General features: G+C 37.6%; 2 protein-coding genes across 4 annotated transcripts; one reads left to right on the top strand and one right to left on the bottom strand.

Moving 5' to 3' along the window:
• Positions 1-3013: 3013 nt before the first annotated feature.
• On the top strand, positions 3014-12660 carry LOC116257423 (uncharacterized). 3 transcript variants are annotated; one of them, XM_031634153.2, is made up of 4 exons: positions 3014-3537; positions 3623-4722; positions 4849-4940; positions 12130-12660. In XM_031634153.2, exons 1-3 carry the CDS (start codon positions 3453-3455, stop codon positions 4933-4935), a joined length of 1272 nt encoding a protein of 423 aa, XP_031490013.1. In that variant the 5' UTR covers positions 3014-3452; the 3' UTR covers positions 4936-4940; positions 12130-12660. The 3 variants fall into 3 exon arrangements, with proteins under 3 accessions (XP_031490013.1, XP_031490014.1, XP_031490012.1); XM_031634154.2 differs by lacking the exon at positions 12130-12660 and adding an exon at positions 8528-12120; XM_031634152.2 differs by having other exon boundaries at positions 3016-3537; positions 12138-12660.
• Positions 12661-14523: 1863 nt separating this feature from the next.
• On the bottom strand, positions 14524-20112 carry LOC116257741 (cyprosin-like). Its single transcript, XM_031634710.2, has 14 exons — positions 19946-20112; positions 19508-19860; positions 18587-18647; positions 17784-17878; positions 17554-17666; positions 17304-17472; positions 17164-17203; positions 17010-17074; positions 15983-16096; positions 15583-15647; positions 15295-15451; positions 15087-15206; positions 14901-14989; positions 14524-14781 (listed from the first exon to the last, which is right to left on the bottom strand). The coding sequence occupies exons 1-14, from the start codon at positions 20073-20075 to the stop codon at positions 14697-14699; spliced, it is 1656 nt and encodes a 551-aa protein (XP_031490570.2). The 5' UTR covers positions 20076-20112; the 3' UTR covers positions 14524-14696.
• Between the last annotated feature and the right edge of the window lie 1660 nt (positions 20113-21772).

Below are 21772 nucleotides of genomic sequence, written 5' to 3' on the forward strand. Positions count from 1 at the left end.
TTGAAATTTTTATAAAGTCCGATCTTTATATCAAATTTTGACAATTTTTTTGATCCGTGTAGATTTGGATAATTCAAGTAGATATTAGGCCTGGGCGTCGGGCCAAGCACGGGTCAGCTTGGCCCAGGCCGATTCGACCCGATTAGGATTAAAAAATAATTTTTTTAATTTTTTTTGTTTTAATAACATATATTTATTATTAATAAATATGTTTTATATTTTAAAAAATTATTTTATAATTAATAATTGTTTTTTATTTTTAAACAGGCCGGCCGGATACCCACCCTTAATATATAGCACATATTTCATGAAATATGAGCATTTAAACTGGCAAATGTGCACAAGGAAAGGATCTGATCTCTCATAAGGAAACTCGAATCGAGGTGACGTCACGAATTCAAACTTTTCACGTGTACGATTGATGCTATAAATGTTGAACGTACTGTATAACTCTTCAGATGACAAGAATTTAATGCTATATACACACGTATCATATATGTTGGGAATCATCATGTGCCGTCAATATCAGGAAGATCGGTGGAAATTAAGCTTTAAATAAATATAAAAGTCTAAGTTCTTTTTTTAAGAGTTTCAAATACCCCACGAGACAGAATTTCAGTTAAAACTCTTTTATTTTTCTTCCTTTCTTTCTATCACCCTTCTCCTTTAAATGGTATTCCAATTCTTAAATAAATAAATTGGTTTATATATTGATAACTTAATTTCCACCATCTAATCATATTAGAACATATGATTTCTATCAAATTATGTTATATGAAGGTCTGATAGCTATAATTAAATATTACGTATATATATATAAAATGCTATGGCCAGTCTAATAAAGTTAATGGAATGCCTGTTAGTGGTTGTCACGATGCTGTTGTGCTATACTGTGATAATGTATAACGAAGTTGGGCTCATATTGCAGTATACAATAATATGTACAATTAGCATGTTTTTTAATATATTTGTTCTAAATTATGTCTTCGATATATGTGAACATTGACCTTTTTGATGGAATAGGCTTTTGGAATATGCTTTTTACAAAAAATTTAAGTTTCCTACATCTTGAGACTATATATAGAGAATTTTGGGTTGGTAACTCTAAATCACTCACACGCTTATTTAAATAATATAATAAATTGTAGTTTTTTTCATTTACTATAGCCATGCTGTGAATATCTCATAAAACTAAAAGCAATGATTCAATATGTGTGTGTACTGCAGAATTATCCGATCATTTTTTTAATCCGAACTATAAAAGCATATTTTTAAAAAATTAGAAACTAGATAACATTAATATAAAAGTTAATTAAAAAAAGAAATATGTCATTATGCTCGATTGGCTTATATGTGAATTAAATAAAATAAAGAATTTATTGAAGATAGTTTTGCTTCGATTCCAATAGGCCAATCTAGAACGATTCAAACCATTCAAGAATTAAGGAGAAGCTACGTGTGGAAGAAGCTAGAATGAGAAGAAAGTTTAGTTTCATTTAATAAGGTCCGATCAAAGGTAAATTTGGTTATGTGCGGCATCAATATGGTTAGTGACTAAAATGCCCTTAATTCAATTTTAAAGAAAAAAACTGTTTGGTAAAGATAAAATTAAAAATGAAGAAAAAAAAGTACAGAGACGACATCTTTTTTAGTAAATTACCAAATTGTTGGGCTTCGGTGAGGCTGACGCCTTCTTCCTTAAACAATACCTATTTATTTCCAGGCGCCTACAGTTTGGCCTTATAATTCATGAAAAGGACGTTCACTTTTTCGATTTTTACATATAACCGTTCTAAAAAGATTCAAGTTGTTTGTTATGTGATCTTACATGTGACAGTTAATCACTTCACGACGCAGTAAAATCACGAAGAAAATGTTTTTGTATGTTGTCTTTCCTTCTTTCTGTCTTAAATTGACAATTAGGTCTTAACACTCAATTTGAACTTTTTTTTTTTTTATTCTTCAAATTCTATTAGGGGGCATTTGACAGCCTCGGATTTGAGATCAAAGGTGATTTGGGATCATTGAGGAACTCAGATCTTTCTCAGGTCTGTGGATTTAAGATCAGACTCATCTTCCCATCCAACTTTCAATACGAGGTTTTGGAGATTATTTTTACATGGTGGTAAAATCAATGTTTGTTTATACCATGGGTCATATAAAAAAAAGGGGATCTTAGATCAGAGTCTCTGATCTCAAATGCATCCTTAAGGTTATACCAAGAATCCAATTCCAGAAGCTGTCAGCTCCTTCAACTTCATAGCATCAATTTCACTCGAGAACTACAATTACATTATCTCTCGCCAGTAGATTCTGGATTTCCCATAGAAGAAATGAAGAAATTTTGAAAGCCTTCCGTTTAAATAGCTGAAATTTTGTCTGTCGAAATGATAATGAACCAATTTGGAGGAGAACTTGAAGGATTTAGTCTGTTAAAGTCAAAGCAGTTTAGGTTTGAAATTACAGCAAAGAAAATTTGAGGGATCCCACTTAAGATGCCAGCAATGACAGGACAACTTCTAAGAATGGCTTTGCCAACATCATTAAAGAATGAGTGATGACAATTTTTTTGTCCACAAAACTTTGTTCTTTTCTTTTTCCTTGCCAGCGGACCCCAATACCTTCAAATCGACAAACGCCCACAGTTGAGTTCTCAAAGTACAAAATTGAATTGTTGTATAATTACATAGAAGTTTATCTAACTAAAATTTGAAGCATAATGTGAAGTAAGTTGATTTTGATGATGTTTCAGTTATCAAAATTGGTAACAGAGTTATGTTGTTTTACACAAAGTAAATAATATTTAAGAACATGCAACTTTTTCGCTAAAAATAACTGCTTTGAGGATAAAAAATAGTGAAATTATAAATGTCAAAACCCTTGGCACCAGATTCTACCCGTCTGCAAATGTCAAAAAGAAGCAAGAAAGGAAGATAGGGACAACAAGAATTTTGAATTAACTCCTCCGTTCTTTTTGAAGGGAAAGTTGAATCCGAGGCTCACTCTTCTCATTTTCTGTTTTCACCGTTCACGAGGAGCAGGAGTTTCAGATTTGAGTTGGCACCCACATGAAATATCAGTGAAACTCTGAAGGAAGGACAAGGAAATCCAAAGCAGCCGCTGTGCTTTGGGTTCTTAAACCCTTTTTCTCACCCTGCAATTCGACCACGCCAAGACCGATGAGCTAAATGTCGGCATTCGAGAGTCCCCACCACGCTGCTTCTGCAACGCCAACTCCACCGTGATTTAATCCCTCAATACCACCAAAATCATTCACTCCCCACTTCACCGTTCTTAAATTCAAATCGGTTACTGGAAAGTAGAAGGTGAAAGCGACTCTGAACGTCACCTTTGGCCCCTCCCCTTCCCTTCCCTGCGTTTTAATCGAACTCAACAGCGAAGCACCAATCTCTCTCTTTCTCTTCATCTCCCTCTCTCTGTCAAGGACAATAATGCCGTCGGGTCCAAAGAAGAGGAAAAATGCTAAGAAGAAAAAGGAGACAGCCTTGCATGTGGGTGCTCCAACTAACATTCCAGGTACAACTGTCTTTCCTTTCTTCCTTTTTTCTCTTTCATCTATCACCTCTCTTGATTCGTCTACCTGCCCCTCTATTGTCTTCAGAAGAAGTTGGTGGTGATGATGTAAAAGTGGTGTTGGAAAAGAGTGGTGGCGGTGTTGTTGTTGGTCGTGATGTTGATGGGAATGATGAGGATGCCTCATGGGATTCGAAGCAAACTAAAACTGATAGCTCGGATTCAACAGTAGAGGAGCACCCTTGTCTTCGTTCTCGCGATTCGATCGGTGAAACGGCGGAGGCAGTTGAGGTCTTGAAGATGGACGAGAAGAGTGACGGAGGGGAAGAGGCTACAGTTGTTGCTCAGAGGCTTGAGGAAAATAAGGGCGACGCAGGGTTTGAGCGTGTGGAGGATGGGAAAATTAGTGTTGAATTGGTCGAGCCTCTGAAGGTTGATGAAAAGGGTGGGAGTAGCAGCAGCAGCAGCAGAAGCAGTAGTAGTAGTTCTAGTGATGATGGGGGCTCGGACAGTGATCGCGATAAGGAATCAGAGAAGCAGGAAGTCCTTCCAGCTTTGAAGGGATCAGAGAAGACGGAAGTTCTTTCTGGGGCTCCAGAGGAATCAGAGAAGACGGAAGTTTTTTCAGGAGCTCTGGAGGAATCAGAGAAGCTGGAGGTTCTTTCAGGGGCTCTGGACAAATCAGAGAAGGCGGAAGTTCTTTCAGGTGCTCTGGAGAACTCCGAGACTTCGGAAGTTCTTTCAGGTTCTCTGGAGAATTCCGAGACTTCGGAAGTTCTTTCAGGTGCTCTGGAGAATTCCGAGACTTCGGAAGTTCTTTCAGGTGCTCTGGAGGCTGCAGAGGAAGAGTACAGGATCGATGTAGTCAAGGTTGAAGTCCCGATTGAAAGTTCTGGCTTGGAAAGCACCATTGAAATCGGAAAGGTAACAAACGTGGAAAGCGTGATTGTTCCGGATGCTGCTGCCAGTTCGATTGAATCTGAGAAAGAGGTAACTGTAAAAGCCATTGACAATCCTGGTCTTCAGAACTCGGTTGAATCAGTAAGGGAGGAAATCAAGGAGGCTTTGGCAATGTCTTCCTCGACGGAGGTTCATCAGGAAATAGAGCAACAGGCTGTGATTGTGGAATCGATAGACAAGCCCATCGTTGAGCCCGCTAAGGATAATGAAAAATCAGAGGAAACAGAGGTTTGCCATCTGGAATATGGTGTCCTTTCCCTTTTTTTCCTTAATATTAGTTTTTTCGGTTTATTGAAATTTGAGTTTGGGTAAACTGATTACTTTGTTGGTTCAACGTTCAATTGATGTTAACAGAGAACTTTACCACCACCAATTGTACGAAGAACTTCCTGGAAGGGTTGTTGTGGATTATTTGACGTTTTTCTTGGCTCAAACAGATGAACAAGGTGAAACTAAGTTATGGAATATTCATGTCTATTACTGAAAGACAATAGCTGCTCTTGTGTTTGATTTGCACAACCACCATGTAACGTGGTTATCTTTTCTGTTGCTTTTTCCATCATGTGCATTTCATTTTTCCATCATCTGCATTTTATTTTTCCTTTCGTTAAGCAGTTTGCTTTCTTTTGTATCTGTTCTTGTTTGTATATCTCTTTCTGGGAAAATTTGGAGAATAAGGTTTTTTTTTTTTTTTTCTCTAGTGTACCAGTTGGTCTTGCTGAAAGCCTGAAAGATGAGAGCTTGCATGTAAACAGTGACATGCTTGCGTTCTGAAAACCTCATGCATTTTGATGCTTTAAGCTACAGATTATGAATAATTTGTACAGCTAGAAGCTTGACTTGAGAAAAGAATATGTCCTGTTCAATTTTTCTTTTATGTAAAGAACATTGTCGAATCATCTGAGGGAATGACTTGGGCTACTCGACTTCTTTTTTATTTTTAAAAGGCTGCTTTTGTAAGAGCCACCATGGGAGCGGCTTGTGGTCATGTTAGAGAGCAAAATGATTTAGGATGAATTGAAACACTGAAGCATATGGTAGTGTTTCTAATGGTTGAAGTTATCAATCCTCTTGGACCCTAATGGGCATTTAAATAAGAGAACTAGTCTGAAAAGGTGTAGGATAATAGCTTGGGCATCCTCTCTGAATGTTGTCAATGGCAGAATTTGCACTTAGTCCATCCTTGTGAAGGAATCTGAAATACGGAAACTAGAGGAACCAATGGATCAGATTTCTTTCCCCTTTTTCTTTTTCTCAATTACTTCTCTCATGAAAATGAGCAACTTTTGAAATCCTTGGTTCTCCCTAGTGTCGCAGATATTGCGACATTTTCATAAAAACGAAAAAAAGGGAAAAAATCACGATATTTTGAAAAAAACGGGAAAAAATATTTATCACATTATTATCATGCCTTTTCACTTTTTTTCGTGATTTTTTTACTTTTCTATTTTTTAGCATTGGTATTATCATGGATTCAGATATAAGCTTAGACCAAATTATTTTCATCATTTTTATTATCATTAAAACATTCCTTTTATCACTGTTATATAGTTTTATTTATGTTTTCCTATTAGTTTCTCATTTATTTCATTTATACCTAATTCTTTTATCTTTTAAAATTTTCTGAGTTTCTTCTCGCGATTTTCCCAAAAAAAAAAAAAAACTTTGCCGTTACAAACCCGAGAAAAAGCTCGCCATTAAATACTGAGAATGATATTTGTGACAATGGTTCTCCCAAACTACTTTAGGTTGCTTCAGTTTCTCAGGTGTCACCTCCCTTAGGAGGTGTTTGATAGGTTAGAACATTCTTCCCCTGGTAGAGGGAGTGGAAGAATGTCGCTCCTCTATCAAACAGGGGCAAAGGGTGAGTAGACATGTTAACCTGGGTCACCCCACTTGCAGACAAGAAGTTATGCTCATGACAGTCTGACTTTTTTTACTGTGGTGAACTCATTTAGGTAGGAGACACTGTGGATGTGTTGTTGTTACCAAACATACCCTAATAGATAGAGAATAGAAGGATGAAGGGAACAAACAGCTTAATTGACTGTGAAGCACAATGAGGGGCAGAATGCGATATGATAGGTTGAAAAATGTTAACGAAAACAAGAAAAGACTAACTTTTTCCTTGTACAATGATCTCAAGTTTGAAACAGCCTTGGGTTTTTCTTGGCGAGGTCTTTCTCAGGTACTATTTGAGAGTTTGGTTTTTTCTCAGGAAATCTTGAAAATTAGAAAAGGTAAAAAATTATATAAAAAATGATACAGAAAATTATGCAACTATAAGTTTTTTACTAATTTTCCTACAAAAGTACTGATAAATGTTGAAAATACTAATAAAAATGTTTAAAGAAATCTGGAAAAAGCTCGATATATATTTAAAAGGGGCTCTTTGACAAAATGTATTCCTGTTTTCTGATTTCACTTGTTTTTTCATTTTTATTTCATTATACCGAAAAAGTCACCAATATTTTTTTATTATGACTACGTTGATTTATGGTTGTTCGGCTGGATTCCAACTGATTTTTTTTTTGTTTCGACTTCATCAAAGCAGCCTCAATTGTGTAGGTTTGAAAACAAATATTGATGCAATCTGATGCGCAGGTTGAATTGACTTCTTCAATTTTTATCAGTTTAAAACCATTGATTTTGAAACCCTCATGAATCTTGATTTGTCCATTTGGTTTTGCCATTTTTTTTCCAAACCTATAGATTTGGGTTGTCAAAGTTCCATCCTTAAAGTCTATGTCACATGGGTGTGGGGTGTGGCTGCTGGTGAGAGTGCAGATGTGGATGCGGGATACAACAATTTTTAAAAAATTTAGGTGTCAATGCAACGATGATATATTTGTAATATGTTATATAGTTAATTAATTGTTTGATAGCCTTATTTACCTATATTTATGTTTAAGTCAGTATAAACTTTTTGTATTAGAGCTAATTTGGTCAAGTTCACACTTAAAATGGTCAGTTTTGCCTCGTTCGGCTTACTGTACCAGACATGCTGTGTTGGAGAAGCACCAATGCCAGCATCAACACAGGTACAGCAGCAGTTTAGGTACACCTATTTTTTTTGGGTGCACCCATGTGGCATTGCTTGAGCCTTGAAGTCAGATACAATTCATCAAATGGCAAAGGATTGCTATAAAATGGTGTGTGTGTGTGTGTATATATATATATATATATATATATATATCATTCCTGCACATCATTTGCCTCCAGGCCCTCCTCCCACACACACACAGATATATGCGGTATAGTATCAATATATCATGATTTTTTAATTTTACAGTCTCCTTTCTTTTTGCTTTTTATTTGATTATGTTTAACAATTGTCTTACCATTTCCCCATTTTTTCTGTAACAAAAAGAATATATGACATGCTATTTTGTCTCTTCTGTTATCCTTTACATTTTTTTGTTTCATTTTTAGGGCACCAGATTTCTTCTTGAATACATAGAATGTCATCGAAGATGTTACTGCTAAATATGGTTAGGAATGATATATAAAAGCTTTCCCAGTTCAATAAAGGAGAGGTTGCTCATGTTCAATTTCTAGAGAACTTGATGAAAATGTGTGTTGATTTAGTTTGTGAATATGTTTGCTCATATATTGTATTCAATTGAATTTGATTTCCTGGCCAGAAAGAACTTGAGCATGATGCAACTAGAATTATCTGAATAAAATTAATCGATAAACATACCATATATTTTTTTAAAGAACGGATAAACTGGTCCGTGTGAATAAACACCTGGTAGATTCTTATCATTGACCTTTAAAACTGAAGCTTTATTTACTAATGATAATTGCTTTATCTGATTATAATGTTGTATTCTGCGGCAAGAGAAGTTTTGTTTTCCTGAGAAATCAGGGTAATGCTTTCTAATGTTTCTTTTCTTGTCTGTAGTGGTTCTCTTGACTTCATGCTAAAATTAGATTCATTCTTTTCATCCTTCATTCTTCCCTTTTCATTGTGAGGAATATTATGTATTGTCAAATACACGGTTACGTTATACTTGCTTGTAATGTACAGGTTGGATTTATCCATAGGATGTGTTTGACTCAAACTCTTCTTGATTTCTGCAAGATGGATCTATCGTTTCCAATTTTTCTTCACTTAATTTCCAGTTCTTGTATACCTTCACTTGAAAAGGGTTGTAGGTTCCCCAGCTGTTCTTATGTTTTATCCTTCATATTGTTATATGACATCATCTTAGGGAGAAGAAGATCATACCTACTATCCAGATGTTTGGATAACAGTTTTTTTTTTTTTTCAGTTTATTTAAGCTTGCATTTTGTGCAACTTTTTCTTCTATCAGGTTTGATTCCAATAAATGTCTTTGGCCTCAACAAAGGCTATAAAGAATATTTGTGGAGCATAAATGTCCTTCATCCTGGATGCTACCTTTATTGGATACATCGATTCTGTAGAATTTATTGGTAATTGATGTTTTTTGGGTTCATGTTTCTGACAGTACAAAGTCTGATAAATGAACTTGAATCCTCTTGCAATGCAAGCATGGTGACAGCTTTCAGACAAATATAACCTTAAAGGGAAAAGCTACCTTACTACCTGGAAACCTAATTTATTGCCATTTCTGCGTTCAAGCAGTTGATGCTTTCTAAACCACACTTGAAAAGGCATCATTTTCCAACGTCTATGAAATGACAGAGCAGGATGCCTGCAGCGCTTCAGCATTGAAGATCATACTAACTCTACGTTCACAAATTCCACTAATTTTTGGGGGAGTATGGAAGTGTAACCACAGGATCACAGAGTTTTTGACTATGGATACAGGATATCATTTTGGTGATGCCCTGTTATTGAGGAGTTATGTTGCAGCAGTTGAGTTGATTACATATGGAAAGACATGGAAGCTCAGTTCTGGTGATATCAAGGATATCCTGCATCTACTTGATAATATCCAATCCAATCATGTTTTCTGTGCTACTAGTGACTATCAATTTAATCTCCAGAAAACGACTTTCAAGACAAGATATTCCAACTATTATTGAGTTTCAAATACTGGACTGGCTTCTCTTGCTAAGGGTGCAAAGTCTTGTGCTTCCAGCAGGACAGTTTCAAGATTTTGTTCATGGAGTTCAATATGGCTAAATGATGGGGTTCTCTTCTCTTTGTTGTGGTTTCTGTCTGTTTTGTTCCTGATGCTCTGGAGAGCAGCCCAGAGACAAAGCTGTTCCCTGGTTTCCTTATTTATCATGGTAAAACCTTAAAAGGTCATTTTTTCTTTGTTAATTGCCATAATGACCAGGGCAGTTGATCAGGACAATAAAGATCCTTTGAAACATTTTTAGCGGGATATTGCTTTGACCGGTGTCAATGAATCTAAGGGTTACCTGTTAATATGTCTTCCTAACAGAAAAAATATCTAGTAGCAAAAATGTTGTCTCTGCTTTAATCACAGATTATGGTGTCTAACTTAACGGCAATATGGCAGACCTCAGTGGTATGTTCTTAACCATAATATTTTGCTTTTTGGGCTTGGTAGATAGATAATATCCCATTTTCAGACTATATAACTAAATTTAGCTTTATTGGCCCTTTCTTTGAGAATGAGACGTGGAAGGCCCTTCTGACAAGAACTTGATTTAAGGAAACTGTCTGCTAGTGGTTGGCCTCAATCTTCAGAATATGGTGGACCACAACTGTCCCCGTTGCTTCTCTTTACCCATTACACTCTATACTTGAACTTGACTTGGTGGTCCTTTCCATGAAGAACAATTTCCTTGAGAGCATTTGGCCAATGTTTTGCCATTCTAACATCTTTTCTTTGGGTCAATATTCCATGTCAGTACCTTCATTTTTCATCGTTCTCCTTTTTCTTTCTCTTGGAGCATTTTGTCACGGAAGAAAGAAAGCACCAGCTTGGGGCGTTGGTAAATTACATTTCTGTTGGTGGTTCTCAGAAGTATTCAATGAAAAAAATTGTTCGAGCTCACCTTTTAAGCTTATGCTTGCAAAGTGAAATCGTCAGAACAATCAAGCAATAAGAAATCCAACATCATTATAATGATTCTTGACAACATTAATTTTTCCGATTGAGATTTTTCAGCCATTGCAGTGTTGGAATCTCTCTGTAGCAGGCTGGAATGTGGCGGTCTGTTATTTTACAAATAAAAAGAGATGCATGTCAGTTGTATGGAAAGCTTCATGTCAAAAATGTTAGATGATGTTATTGGGAGCGCGACCTAGTTGAAAAGACATTTTCTAGCATGATGGCGTCAAATTTCCTTAATAGCTTGCAAACTTTAATCTTCGTCAGGAAATTATCCTTTAATTTTTAAATGTAGGTTTGGCATTTCTTTACGTGTGCTTTTCAGATGAGGTGCATGCACTTGAATATGCGCTCATATATTGGTGAATATGCCATCAGAATATGACGTGGATTCCAATAGTTCCTTATAGTCTCAGAAAATTTTGTGCATATGTCTGCCTGGAGGTGCATGGTTGCCATTACCATCACTTTCAGGTTTAGTTTCTATTTTCTGTTCTTTTTAGTTTAACCATCTGTGGGTGTGGCAGACTGATATTGCAAGGTCTGCTTTGCATATGTAGTCACCATTCATTAATCCTAGGAACTTTTTATTGAATTCAGAATATGACGTGGATTCCAATAGTTCCTTATGCTGTGTTAGTCTCAGAAAATTTTGTGCATCTGTCTGCCTGGAGGTGCATGGTTGCCATTACCATCCCTTTCAGGTTTAGTTTCTATTTTCTGTTCTTTTTAGTTTAACCATCTGTGGGTGTGGCAGACTGATATTGCAAGGTCTGCTTTGCATATGTAGTCACCATTCATTAATCCTAGGAACTTTTTATTGAATTAATGTATAACAAAGTAGGTGTTTGTGCAAAACAAAGCTTAGTTAACAACAATGTATTCAATTGATGTATTGAATTAAGCATGTTCATGTCGTGTAGTGATGAAATCATAGCTTTCTGTCCCCCATGCTTGAAAGCTTATATCATTTGGAGTAGCAGTCAGTCTGGTCTTGCTGCCATTCTTGTGAAGTTGTTTATAATCTTAGATCACCAGGAACGGATTGGTCAATGACCACATATTGCTTTTCCTCTCCGACTCCAACTTGAAGGCTTTTCCATTTAACTAGCGTCCTCACTTTCCTCTAAACACTTATTCATAAAAGGTAGATTTTATCTTGTAGATGAACTATGAATAACTCTATGCTTTTCTTGCTACCATTGCCTCTAATTCAGTAATCGTCAATCAATAAAGAAGCACAGTGAGACTTTTATCTAATTGTTACACATGCATCTGTAATGATGTGTGAACTCAGTAGCTTGATATTGCTTACTTTTTTTGTGTTTCCATTGTCTATTCATTTGTATCCTTGTAACAATGAGCACCATTAAAACGCTATATTGTACGGTGTGTTTTTCATCAGAAGCTACAATATTTTATAGTGAGTTTTGTTACAAGATTCAGTCTAGAGATCTGTTGTATGCAGTATTTGTTTATGCTTTTGAAAACCATGCGATGGGCTAGTGATTATAGAAGCCTATGAAATAATTTCATTTGAAAATTGAGATGTGCAATGCACTTTGTGATGGTTGTCATATTAATTGCTTACATGCATTTATGTCTAATGATAATTTAGCTTGACAGGGTATGATCCATTGCTGGATTTGAGAAGTTCCAAAGCTACTTATCTTGGAGGACGCTTTGAACAGAAATATTATGGTGACTCAACAAAATAATGCTGCCATTGCAAGGTTTATCAGCTTTAGTGAGTAGTTGGTAGGTTGTTTACCGTTGGAGCCTGATTGGTGCTTCAAGGTTGTGGTTTTAGTGAAGATGCTCTTCCTGTTTAATCTTGTCAGGAAAGCTGGATTTTGCGTTTATATATGATCTATTGGGTCAACTGCCTTTGTGGGATATGTTGATCTTTTGTTTCTTTTGACGGTCAATGATGTTGTCGATTTAACTTTCGAAGCATTGCAACTGCCTATTTTGTGGTGATACTTGTATAGGATATATAGGATAGGTGGCACTTGAGGCTTTAGCACTGTACTTTTCATAGTCTTTGATGAAAATAAGGGTGCCAGATGTTTGAGGAGCGTGGAAGTTTACTTGTATGAACTTTCTAAGACAGTTTTTAAGTAATAACCATATTTCATATACAAACATATCTTAAGCCTGAGGAGAGACTTCATATTGGTAACTTCCAACTAAAATATGATATTGTGCTTTCGCTGCATGAACTGTTTTCATATTTTCATGGATCAAAGCATGAGCGCTCCTAGTGAGGCACTACATAACAGGCTAAGGCATGAAGCAGAGAGACTGTTACTGAAGTGATACTGGACACGAGGATGGTTTTGCAGCCGCCTCCTTTTCTTCATTAAAAAGATAGCTGGAGCTAGAATTTCCAATGACCAAATACTAAAAGCGCTTATTGTGGTGAGACTTTGATATGCAGCCTGTTTATCGAGTTTCTGAATTAATCATGCTATGTTTTTTCCTATTCCTATGGCTCTGAAATTAGAAACCAAGGTGATTCGTAACAGATTAGCCACGAAAAATTTGTGGGCACTCTCGAGAATAGAACCGAACCCTCCTGGTCGGTTGGTAGCTCAAATTTTCTCACAGGACTGTTGTAAAGGAAGTTTAAAAAATCAAATATGAGCTGCAAAGGAGTGCATTTCTCAGTCTAATAGCCTAGCCAGCCCCAGCATTATTCATTAAAAAAAGAGAAAGAGAAAAGAAGCTTGACCCAGTGGAGACTGAGCATCCCTTGGTTTAATCAGTTTGGTATAGCTAGCTAAACCAGGACACCTTCAGTTTAGGTTATTTAGTTTCGTTCTTAGACCTTTTCCCCAGCCAGGGCTGGTCTCAAGTCGGCCTTTGTATACCGGGCCGATGCTTGTCTCAACTGAAAATTGAACAGAGCTTGGACTTTCCTCTCCAATCTGAACTCGGATAATGGTTCAGGTCTGTTCATGGAAGCTGGATTGCTAAATGCATTTAAGCTCAATTAGCATCAGTTAGTCAAATTTCACATACGTCCAAGCTCGAAACTTTGATTTTTTTTTTCTTACATGTTTTATAGTTGTAGATAACGTGTCAGCCTTTTGATAATTATGTAAATAGTAAAATAATCATCTTAAATTACCCATTTTGCCAAAGCATTATTTGTAAACTTTGAATTTACTAAATCTTAACTAATTGAAAAGTTTGAATGGGTCTTTGCTGGATTTGTTTTTTGCCTACCCAGTAAGCAACGTTAGAGCAAGCTTTGGACCTGACTCCAACTTGGACTGAGCCTGGGCTTCTACTCAGTTGCATACCAAGGTTACATCTGCGAAGTGATTCTTATACCATCTAAGCTTGGATTCATTGGACCCTTAGAAAAATGTTCCATGACTTAGACCCACCTGCCCACAGTAACATATTGTTAATGCTCCCACTAAGGGGTCGTCAGAATTTTAATTTCCACGTTTACGAATGTATTTTACTGCTGCCCACCTAAGACGTAAACGCTCCATGGTGTCATTTCCTTCTCAAGTTCTATAGATGCTTGCTTGTTATTTTTTAAGGTTAAAATAAATTGCTACTCAACTACGATTGAGTTTTGCGGTGGTTCAAATACAAACCCAAGATAATAACGATGATATTAATAAGCCCAATACAGCATCCAGTAAAGTTCCCTATAAAGGTCTTTTTAACAATGGCAATGAAACTAATAATAAACTGTTTCACAGATCTTATCCGCGTCCGTTGGTCCAAAGAATTATTTCCGAAACCATTCGATAGAATCCGAAATTTTGTTCCCAGTGGGACACCATTCCTCCTGTCTTCCCGCTACAGCCTTGCCGCCGGAAGGACGAAGGCCTAAAACTATCCGGTCAACGAACCGGATCAGAAAGAGTAGCGGCAAGAGATGGAGGCCAAAAATGAAAACCAGTAAATCGCGCTCTCGGCCAACATGAACGAGGGTTGCTCAGGATATTCACGTAGGAACAAGCTTAAAACAAGAGCAAAACACAGAGTCTGGAAAGACGCGAGAAACGGGGCAATCATTTTAGTAATATGTACAGATCACACCACACGACTGTCCAGCCGAGCTGCATTTCCATATAAACCATAACGGGGTTTTAGGTAGTAGCTTAGAAAAGTTTGCTAAGTCGTGACCAAGGGAGGCACCAGCCCCAAGGAAGGAGGATCTTAAGCTGCTTCAGCGAAACCGACCCGTAGGTTGCCGTAGTCAAACACGGTGTGGTATACACCCATGAAAACATCTCCCAAGATCCTGCAGACGGAAAGGTCACACCATTTAAGGTCAGTCCTGAAAACCCCAATCGACAAACGGGCCTTATAACCACCATTCTTAATTAAAGAACGGCGGGTTAAAGGAAGAGTGATGTTTACCAGAGAGGGCCGCGCGGAGGAGGCACATCCAAAGCAGTGAACCCACTGATGCACTGAGCAGCTGCGCCCTCCCCCACCTTAAGGACGTACTGTACTCACATGAAACAAACAAGGAAAGCAAAAAATAGTTAAAGAGAGAGAGAGACAGGGAGAGAGCAAAGCATATGGAGGAAGTTGTCTTAATACCTGTTCTGGAGAAAGGTCGAAAGTTTTGCCTCCAATGGTGAATGAAACATTGGGCATGCTAGACAAGCCGTTGCAGTCAACAGCCGACTCTCCCATCGGACTCGGCAACCGGTCGCAGAGCTGCATGTAACATGGCTTAACGAATTAGCCATCGGGGATGGGCAGAAGTCCCGCTGCCAACAATGTAGAGAAAAAAAAAATGCTTCACCTGATTAATGTAATTCAATATCTGCTCCTGCGTGCGGTTCATCCTGATCTGGTTTTGCATCCATACAACTGCCATCTCACAAGCAGTGCACATAGCGTCGCTCTTTACAGGGGACTCCTCCATGTTCGCCTTGTCGACCACGCTTTCAATGACCATGCTGTGCGCCCAACACAACATTGTAAGTCCAACATTTCACAGATCAAAGCCAAGGAGCTAGTCAACGAGTATAACAATCGGCAAAGCTTCCAATAGAGTGAACTGTGCTCAACATATAAAAAGGTGTCTGACCTGACATCACGAGTGCCATCGAAGTCGCACAATCCAATCTTGGAACAGATCTTCTGGGGCTGTGTCTGCAATGGTTGCCCAGAAAGTATCTCAACAGACCGTCATCAAAACGATGAAGCCAAAACGATGAAGCCAAAGAAGTTTATTCTTTCAAAGAAATGTCCATGTTGCAACTCTTTCTCTCAGAACTAAAGGACAGAAGTAACAAGGGAAGAACATAAAGCAGTTGCAAAATAATTTTGAAACCCAGTTCCATTTGGGAGGAAAAGAAGGGCCCCCAGTAAAAGGATCTACCAGTTTTTTTTTCACCACTTTTATTTTGTTAACTGTATCAAAGATTTTATGACTGTAATTTTGCACATCTGCTCACACACTTATAACCGTTCCAGTAGTTGCATACCTGAGCTATCAATAATTCTATGATCATATCCCCGTACTGAGCAATAACTGCCTTACACTCCTGGCTGACAATACCAGATGCTCCGATTGCATGATTGATTTCTGCAATTATAGTCTGTAATGCATATAAAAGGTAGCACCAGTTAGACACTTGAGAGTTTGGTATGCAAATATATGCAGTGCAAAGCAACGAATCTTGTAGTTAAAAACTTTAGCCAACAGAAAATGGACAATAATATGGATGTCAAGCATGTCATATGTGCCTGTAACTAATAACGTCCCCATCCATACTGAAGGGGCAACTTCTTGGCCCGAGAACAAACCATGTGCTAACATAATAAGTTTCTCGTCTGTAACTGGAGTTCCAACAAGTAGTTTTACACAGCATAAAAACATTCAGCCTTTTGAAACACCCCTCACCCCTTGTTGGCATTTGACATCCATAAAAGAAAAAATACTCTGGAAGATGGAAAACTGTATGACGAGAGAGCAACAAGAATCTGAGGACGAATTTATAGGAGAAGAAGAACTAGCAACACACACACACCCCAAAAGAGTAGCATCTCCATGAACTAGACGAAATTTTGCCTATTAGACAATCGAGTTCGACTTCAGAGAAATCTCAGTGAAAGAAATCCATCAATTCTCTAGCAATTTCACAAAATGCTGGCAAATAGTATCTATATGAAACTATAAAATATGACAACATAAAATTGAACATCATCTTATAGTACCGTGTCATCACAAAACATTAAACAAATGACCTTTTCAAATCCTTCATTATTCTTGCCACTTTATTGGCCTTTTAGAGGCTAAGTAACAATTTATCGCATGATATGGGAAACACAATATCATCACAAAAAACCACACCTCCCTCCCACAACACCCTCCCTCCTACTATGCTGGTTTTTTTAAATCTGCCAACAAAACCTAGAGTTTTTAAAACGCTTCACATGACTATGTTTGCATGAGGTTCCTGTATCTGCAAACAGTCATTGAAATTATGGAGTAGCTAAATGTTGACATACCGTCGGACCAGCAATCAAGGACGTTCCTGAATCTGCAATTGCCGCACAACCTCCCGAACAGAACCCTGAAAATTAAGAGGCTCTCGGATAAGGTCTTAGACATGAATAATTTCATGTTATAACAAAAACAAATAGTAGAAGAACGGATCATTACCAGTGGTCTCGCCACCAACAAGAACATCACCCATATCAAACTGGTAAAAGAAGAAAAGATGAGCAAAGCACAATTTAAAAAATGCAACGGAAGTAAATGCCAATATCTGAACATGATAGAAAATTCATTCATTGCCCCACCTGCCAGTAACCCTTTTGAGTAACAGGAACGTATGTGTGCTCGCCCTTAAAATGACTAGAATCAACACCTCCGAAAACAATCTCTCCTCCTTCATCATCCTCAGAGTTTCTGTTGAACCAGAAAGAGAACACGGGTTGGTCGATAAGACCCTGTTCGATCATGTTGTACCTGAAAATGGAGATGCATTAACTAAAAATGTTAATCTGTTACAACTGCAATATAGTAGTTTGATATGAATTAAAGTCCTACCAAACGGGCACAACATTCCCAACTGAGATTTCCTGAAATCCTAGTCCAAGGATGCCATCGAACTTGGCAACCAAGAATGTGATACTGGGTTCTCTGGTAGCTTCGATGAAAACCTGCAAAGCGTAGCACAAGTAAACATGTTAAAAAGGCAATGAGCCTGTGCCAAGGGCAAAAGCGTATACCCACAAACACAAATGGTGAACCAATAGTATCAAGCCAGAATTTTTCACCTGATCCTGGACAACAAGGTCACCCACTTGGACATGGTCTTGACTCAAGAACCCAGAAATAGCTCCAGTCCCATAGTGGATATCACAAGACTTGCCTAAAGAAATAATGAAGAAATGTCTCCCTCAGCATATTAAACAAAAATGGACTTGAAAGAGGACTCATGCAACAGTCATAATTACAAACACAAAAGAAATAATAGATTCAACTGGATTACCGATTCATCAAGAATGAAAAAACATTTTTCATGGTTTTTAACTTTTTACAACATACCACACTTTTTTTTATCCAATATTTCAAAAAACGAAGCTTCATTTATTTTAGAAACTGGAACTGAAGAAACCATATTTAACCCTACAATAGCTAGTTTCCAAAGTTACATATATACGTCCACAAATGTCATGCAAACATATATCTCTCGTTCCTCTGAGATCCACCAACCGACAAGAGGAAGCCCAAGAAAGAACTCTTTGGGTAAATAAATCTAATGGAGAAATCCATCTTTTTGACGTTTCGTATTTCAATAATAATAATCAATCATCAAATTCTCTCTCTAACTCCATTGTCAATGACAAGCTGAATTTCACATAAGATCTTTTCCCCTTCCCAACAACCTAAAGGCTAAAACTAGTTTACGATTCAGGTAAAAAATAAACAGTTGCGTCTCTCAACTTGTTTCCCCCAACCCAAGAACCCCAAACTCCCAGCACAAATAAGAAGACTATGGATACATAATAGATCGAGAAAAATCTTTCTTGCAACTAATTGAATCCAAGCAGATCAGTTATAATAATTAAAACCATACCATTCTTCTGATAGGTACTCGAGAGGGACGCCTTGTACTTGGAATGAAAGTAACATGCCACCTACAGTAAAAATTACAAGGCAGTATTAAGAATCGGACTCCCAGTAAAGCATTAGATTCATCAGAACAGATAACTCAGATGAGCAAGAAATGACGCATAAAACCACATAACATGTCATACACCCATTCCAATCCCACGAACTCCTTAATGCCATAAGGAGTTATGTTCTAGGAATATAGCGTCAAGAACCAGAAGCATCACGAAGTAAAGGGATCAGGTAAGCGCCCTCCGTTGCAGATTGGCGAGAAAGGATCAATTAGGAAAAAAATGGAAATAGTCGAAAACAGTTTCAATATGCCAGCATGCAAACGTGTCAGACCCAAAACTATACCGTCTTACCAAATAGAACCCCAAGAGAACAAGAAAAACATTCCATGTCTATATCCTGGTATCTCCAAATATAGATTGGAAATGATCATAATAACGAAAAAGGGGTGGGACAGCTCGCTATTTCCTGTGTCCAAGTGTCCTATTACTTCATGATATTCCTTAGCTATCACCCTTCCTCTCATGCATCGATCAGGAAAAGGAACCCCGTGAACAAATGAAAAGGAGAGAAAAGGAATTTTTTTCAGTTTTTCTACTTTCATTTTATTAAGTTCTAGCCTTCGAATGTCTCAAGGAAGACGACCAAAGAAGGAAAAAACTTCTTCTTCTTCTTCTTCTTTCTACAGAAAGCAACAAACGAGGCGCTAGAAAACAACAAAAACAAGAAAAACACAGGTTTTCTCAACTTATTTACCTTGACCATCCTTTAATGAGGAAAAACCACAAACGTGAGACCAAGAAAATATGGAAAGAAAAAGGTAGCAAGCATCCTGACGACGATCAGAGACCAGAGAAAAAAATAAGACACTCACAGAGAAGTAGCACTTGGCGGATGGAACCCAGAGGTTGGAGCTCCCGGTGTCAAAGATCACCGTAAACTTCTGCGGCGGCGAGCCGACACCGATCTCTCCGAAGTACTGAGCGTCCAGGTAATTCTTCAAAGAAACGATATCCCCCGTGTCATCCCCAAGCCGATTGTCTCCGAGCCCATACTTCGCCTTCACGAAGTCCCTCGACGCAATCCGGTGAGCAAGCAGCCGGTCCTGATCCAGAGCCTTCTTCTTCAGCCCGATTCTCACCGTAGCCCGCGCATAGACCGCAGGGGAGAAAAGCAGTGCAAGAAGCAGCACGGCGACGATAGTCTTCCGATCGGTTCCCATAGTTCCTGTCAAGAAAAACGTCAGGCTCCGGCGAGACGCCGAAATTCCGGCGACGAAAAGCAGCCAACCCTAGAAGGTGGGAAACCTTACCGGAGGAGGAATTCGCGAAGGGGGAAAGGCGAACAGAGAGGTGGTTGAGGGGTGAGGAGTGAGAGAATAAATAGATAATTTCAAGGGCATTTAAGTCAAGTAACGGCACCAGTGTGACACCTAATGACATATATTAACCCTACTCTTTCTCGTAATCGCCTGTGACCTTTTCGTGGATTCTAGGCTAAAAATAACTAACTTGACAACGGGGACGCCTTCGCCAATTCATGATTTGTTCGTCCCTTTTCGGCCAACGGCCATATTCATTTCCCGAGCAACAAACTTTGGAGATACCAACTCAGCTACCGGTCTCTACGTGGGAGAGAAGGGCGTGAGAGAATCTCCGCCGTCCGATGGTCTAGATCGTCTCCTGGCCGTTGGATTCCTCGATAGGTGTCACTTTTATCTTCTCCGCCTTGCTTTATGTTCTCTTCGTTGTTTTCAAAGGAGCTGACGTAAGCCGCTACCTATGAGTCAAGGACACATCTTGTCCTTTGACTTGTTTACGACGAAAAGACCCTCATAAATGGAGTTTGTTATGAGCCTTTTTTTATTGTAAGTTTTTTAGAAAAAAAATATTAACAAAAAACAAGCTTTGAAAAAATAATTTGCATTTAAAAAGTGGAAAATAAGATTGATGGGTATCGAAAAATACCAAAAAAAAAAAAAAAAGTTGTAATTCAGTTAATACCATTGATTGAAGCATAGGCCGATTTTTTGCAAGGCCACATTTGTAAATGCCATGTAAAATTCTATTCATACCACCAACCCCTAATGAAGTTCGAATAAAAGAATAAAAATATATGCAGATAGCTTTTTCAACGCGCATAATGATAATCATCGCAACATTACAGCTTTGGACAAGCTTCATTTGACAACATTAACTTACCAATTCTTTAATGTTTTGTTAAATATTGTGTCAATTTAACATCAATTCATGAACATGACATTATTTATAAATATTTTCCTTCATCTGTCATTATTAATCTTTGATTGCATAAATGTTTCCATGTCACCCTTTAAAAATATATTTTTGAGATTCATTTAAGTGTGTTTGATAGCTTCAAACCTTATGTCCAACGCTGATTTAAGATCCCTTTTATGTGGGATCCACAGTAATATACAAACGCGGGATTTTACCATTATCATAAAAAACGGATTTATGTTTTTCCAAAAAATATGAAATCTTTATGTTTTCTCCTACCTTTATTTGAATTTGAAAAGTTCATTTTTGTTGCTTGACCAATTGGATAATTTACAAATTAATGGGCATTTGGGAGAAAATAAGAAGAAAGGACCTCCCTGTTTGACATTTATGTTAGAAAAGAACGTTAGTGCTAAAAACTTTTAAAAAATCCATAATAGGGCCTAAGGGTGGACCCGTGGATGCAAGTTTTCTCTTTGTGAAAGAATGGCGTGCTTATTTTGGGCGTTGTGAATAAAAAAGTCAAGGATCGAGGAAAAACAAAGCACTGGGAAATACTAACTGGTGTCATTTGTCGAAACTGCTTGAAGAATATCGTCTTTTCCCTGGATGAGTAATGGAATTTAAAGAATGATTCTCTTTGAGATTCTCCTAGACCAACATGAGTAGCCATTAAATTACAGTTTTTAATAGAAACCAAACTGTATGAAATCAATATGCAAATAATATCTTTCACAAATACAAGATAAGTATTTTTTTTTAGTGTTACTTGTGAAGTTTTTATAACGTTTTAATACATTTAAAATGACTTCTTTGAATGGAATTCTAATATTTTGCTTGTGAAGATCACATCTACATGTTCGATTTTACATGGAAATAACAAGTGATGAAAGATGTTGATA

This window comes from Nymphaea colorata, chromosome 7 (genome assembly GCF_008831285.2).
Source record: "Nymphaea colorata isolate Beijing-Zhang1983 chromosome 7, ASM883128v2, whole genome shotgun sequence".
Taxonomy (NCBI): domain Eukaryota; kingdom Viridiplantae; phylum Streptophyta; class Magnoliopsida; order Nymphaeales; family Nymphaeaceae; genus Nymphaea; species Nymphaea colorata.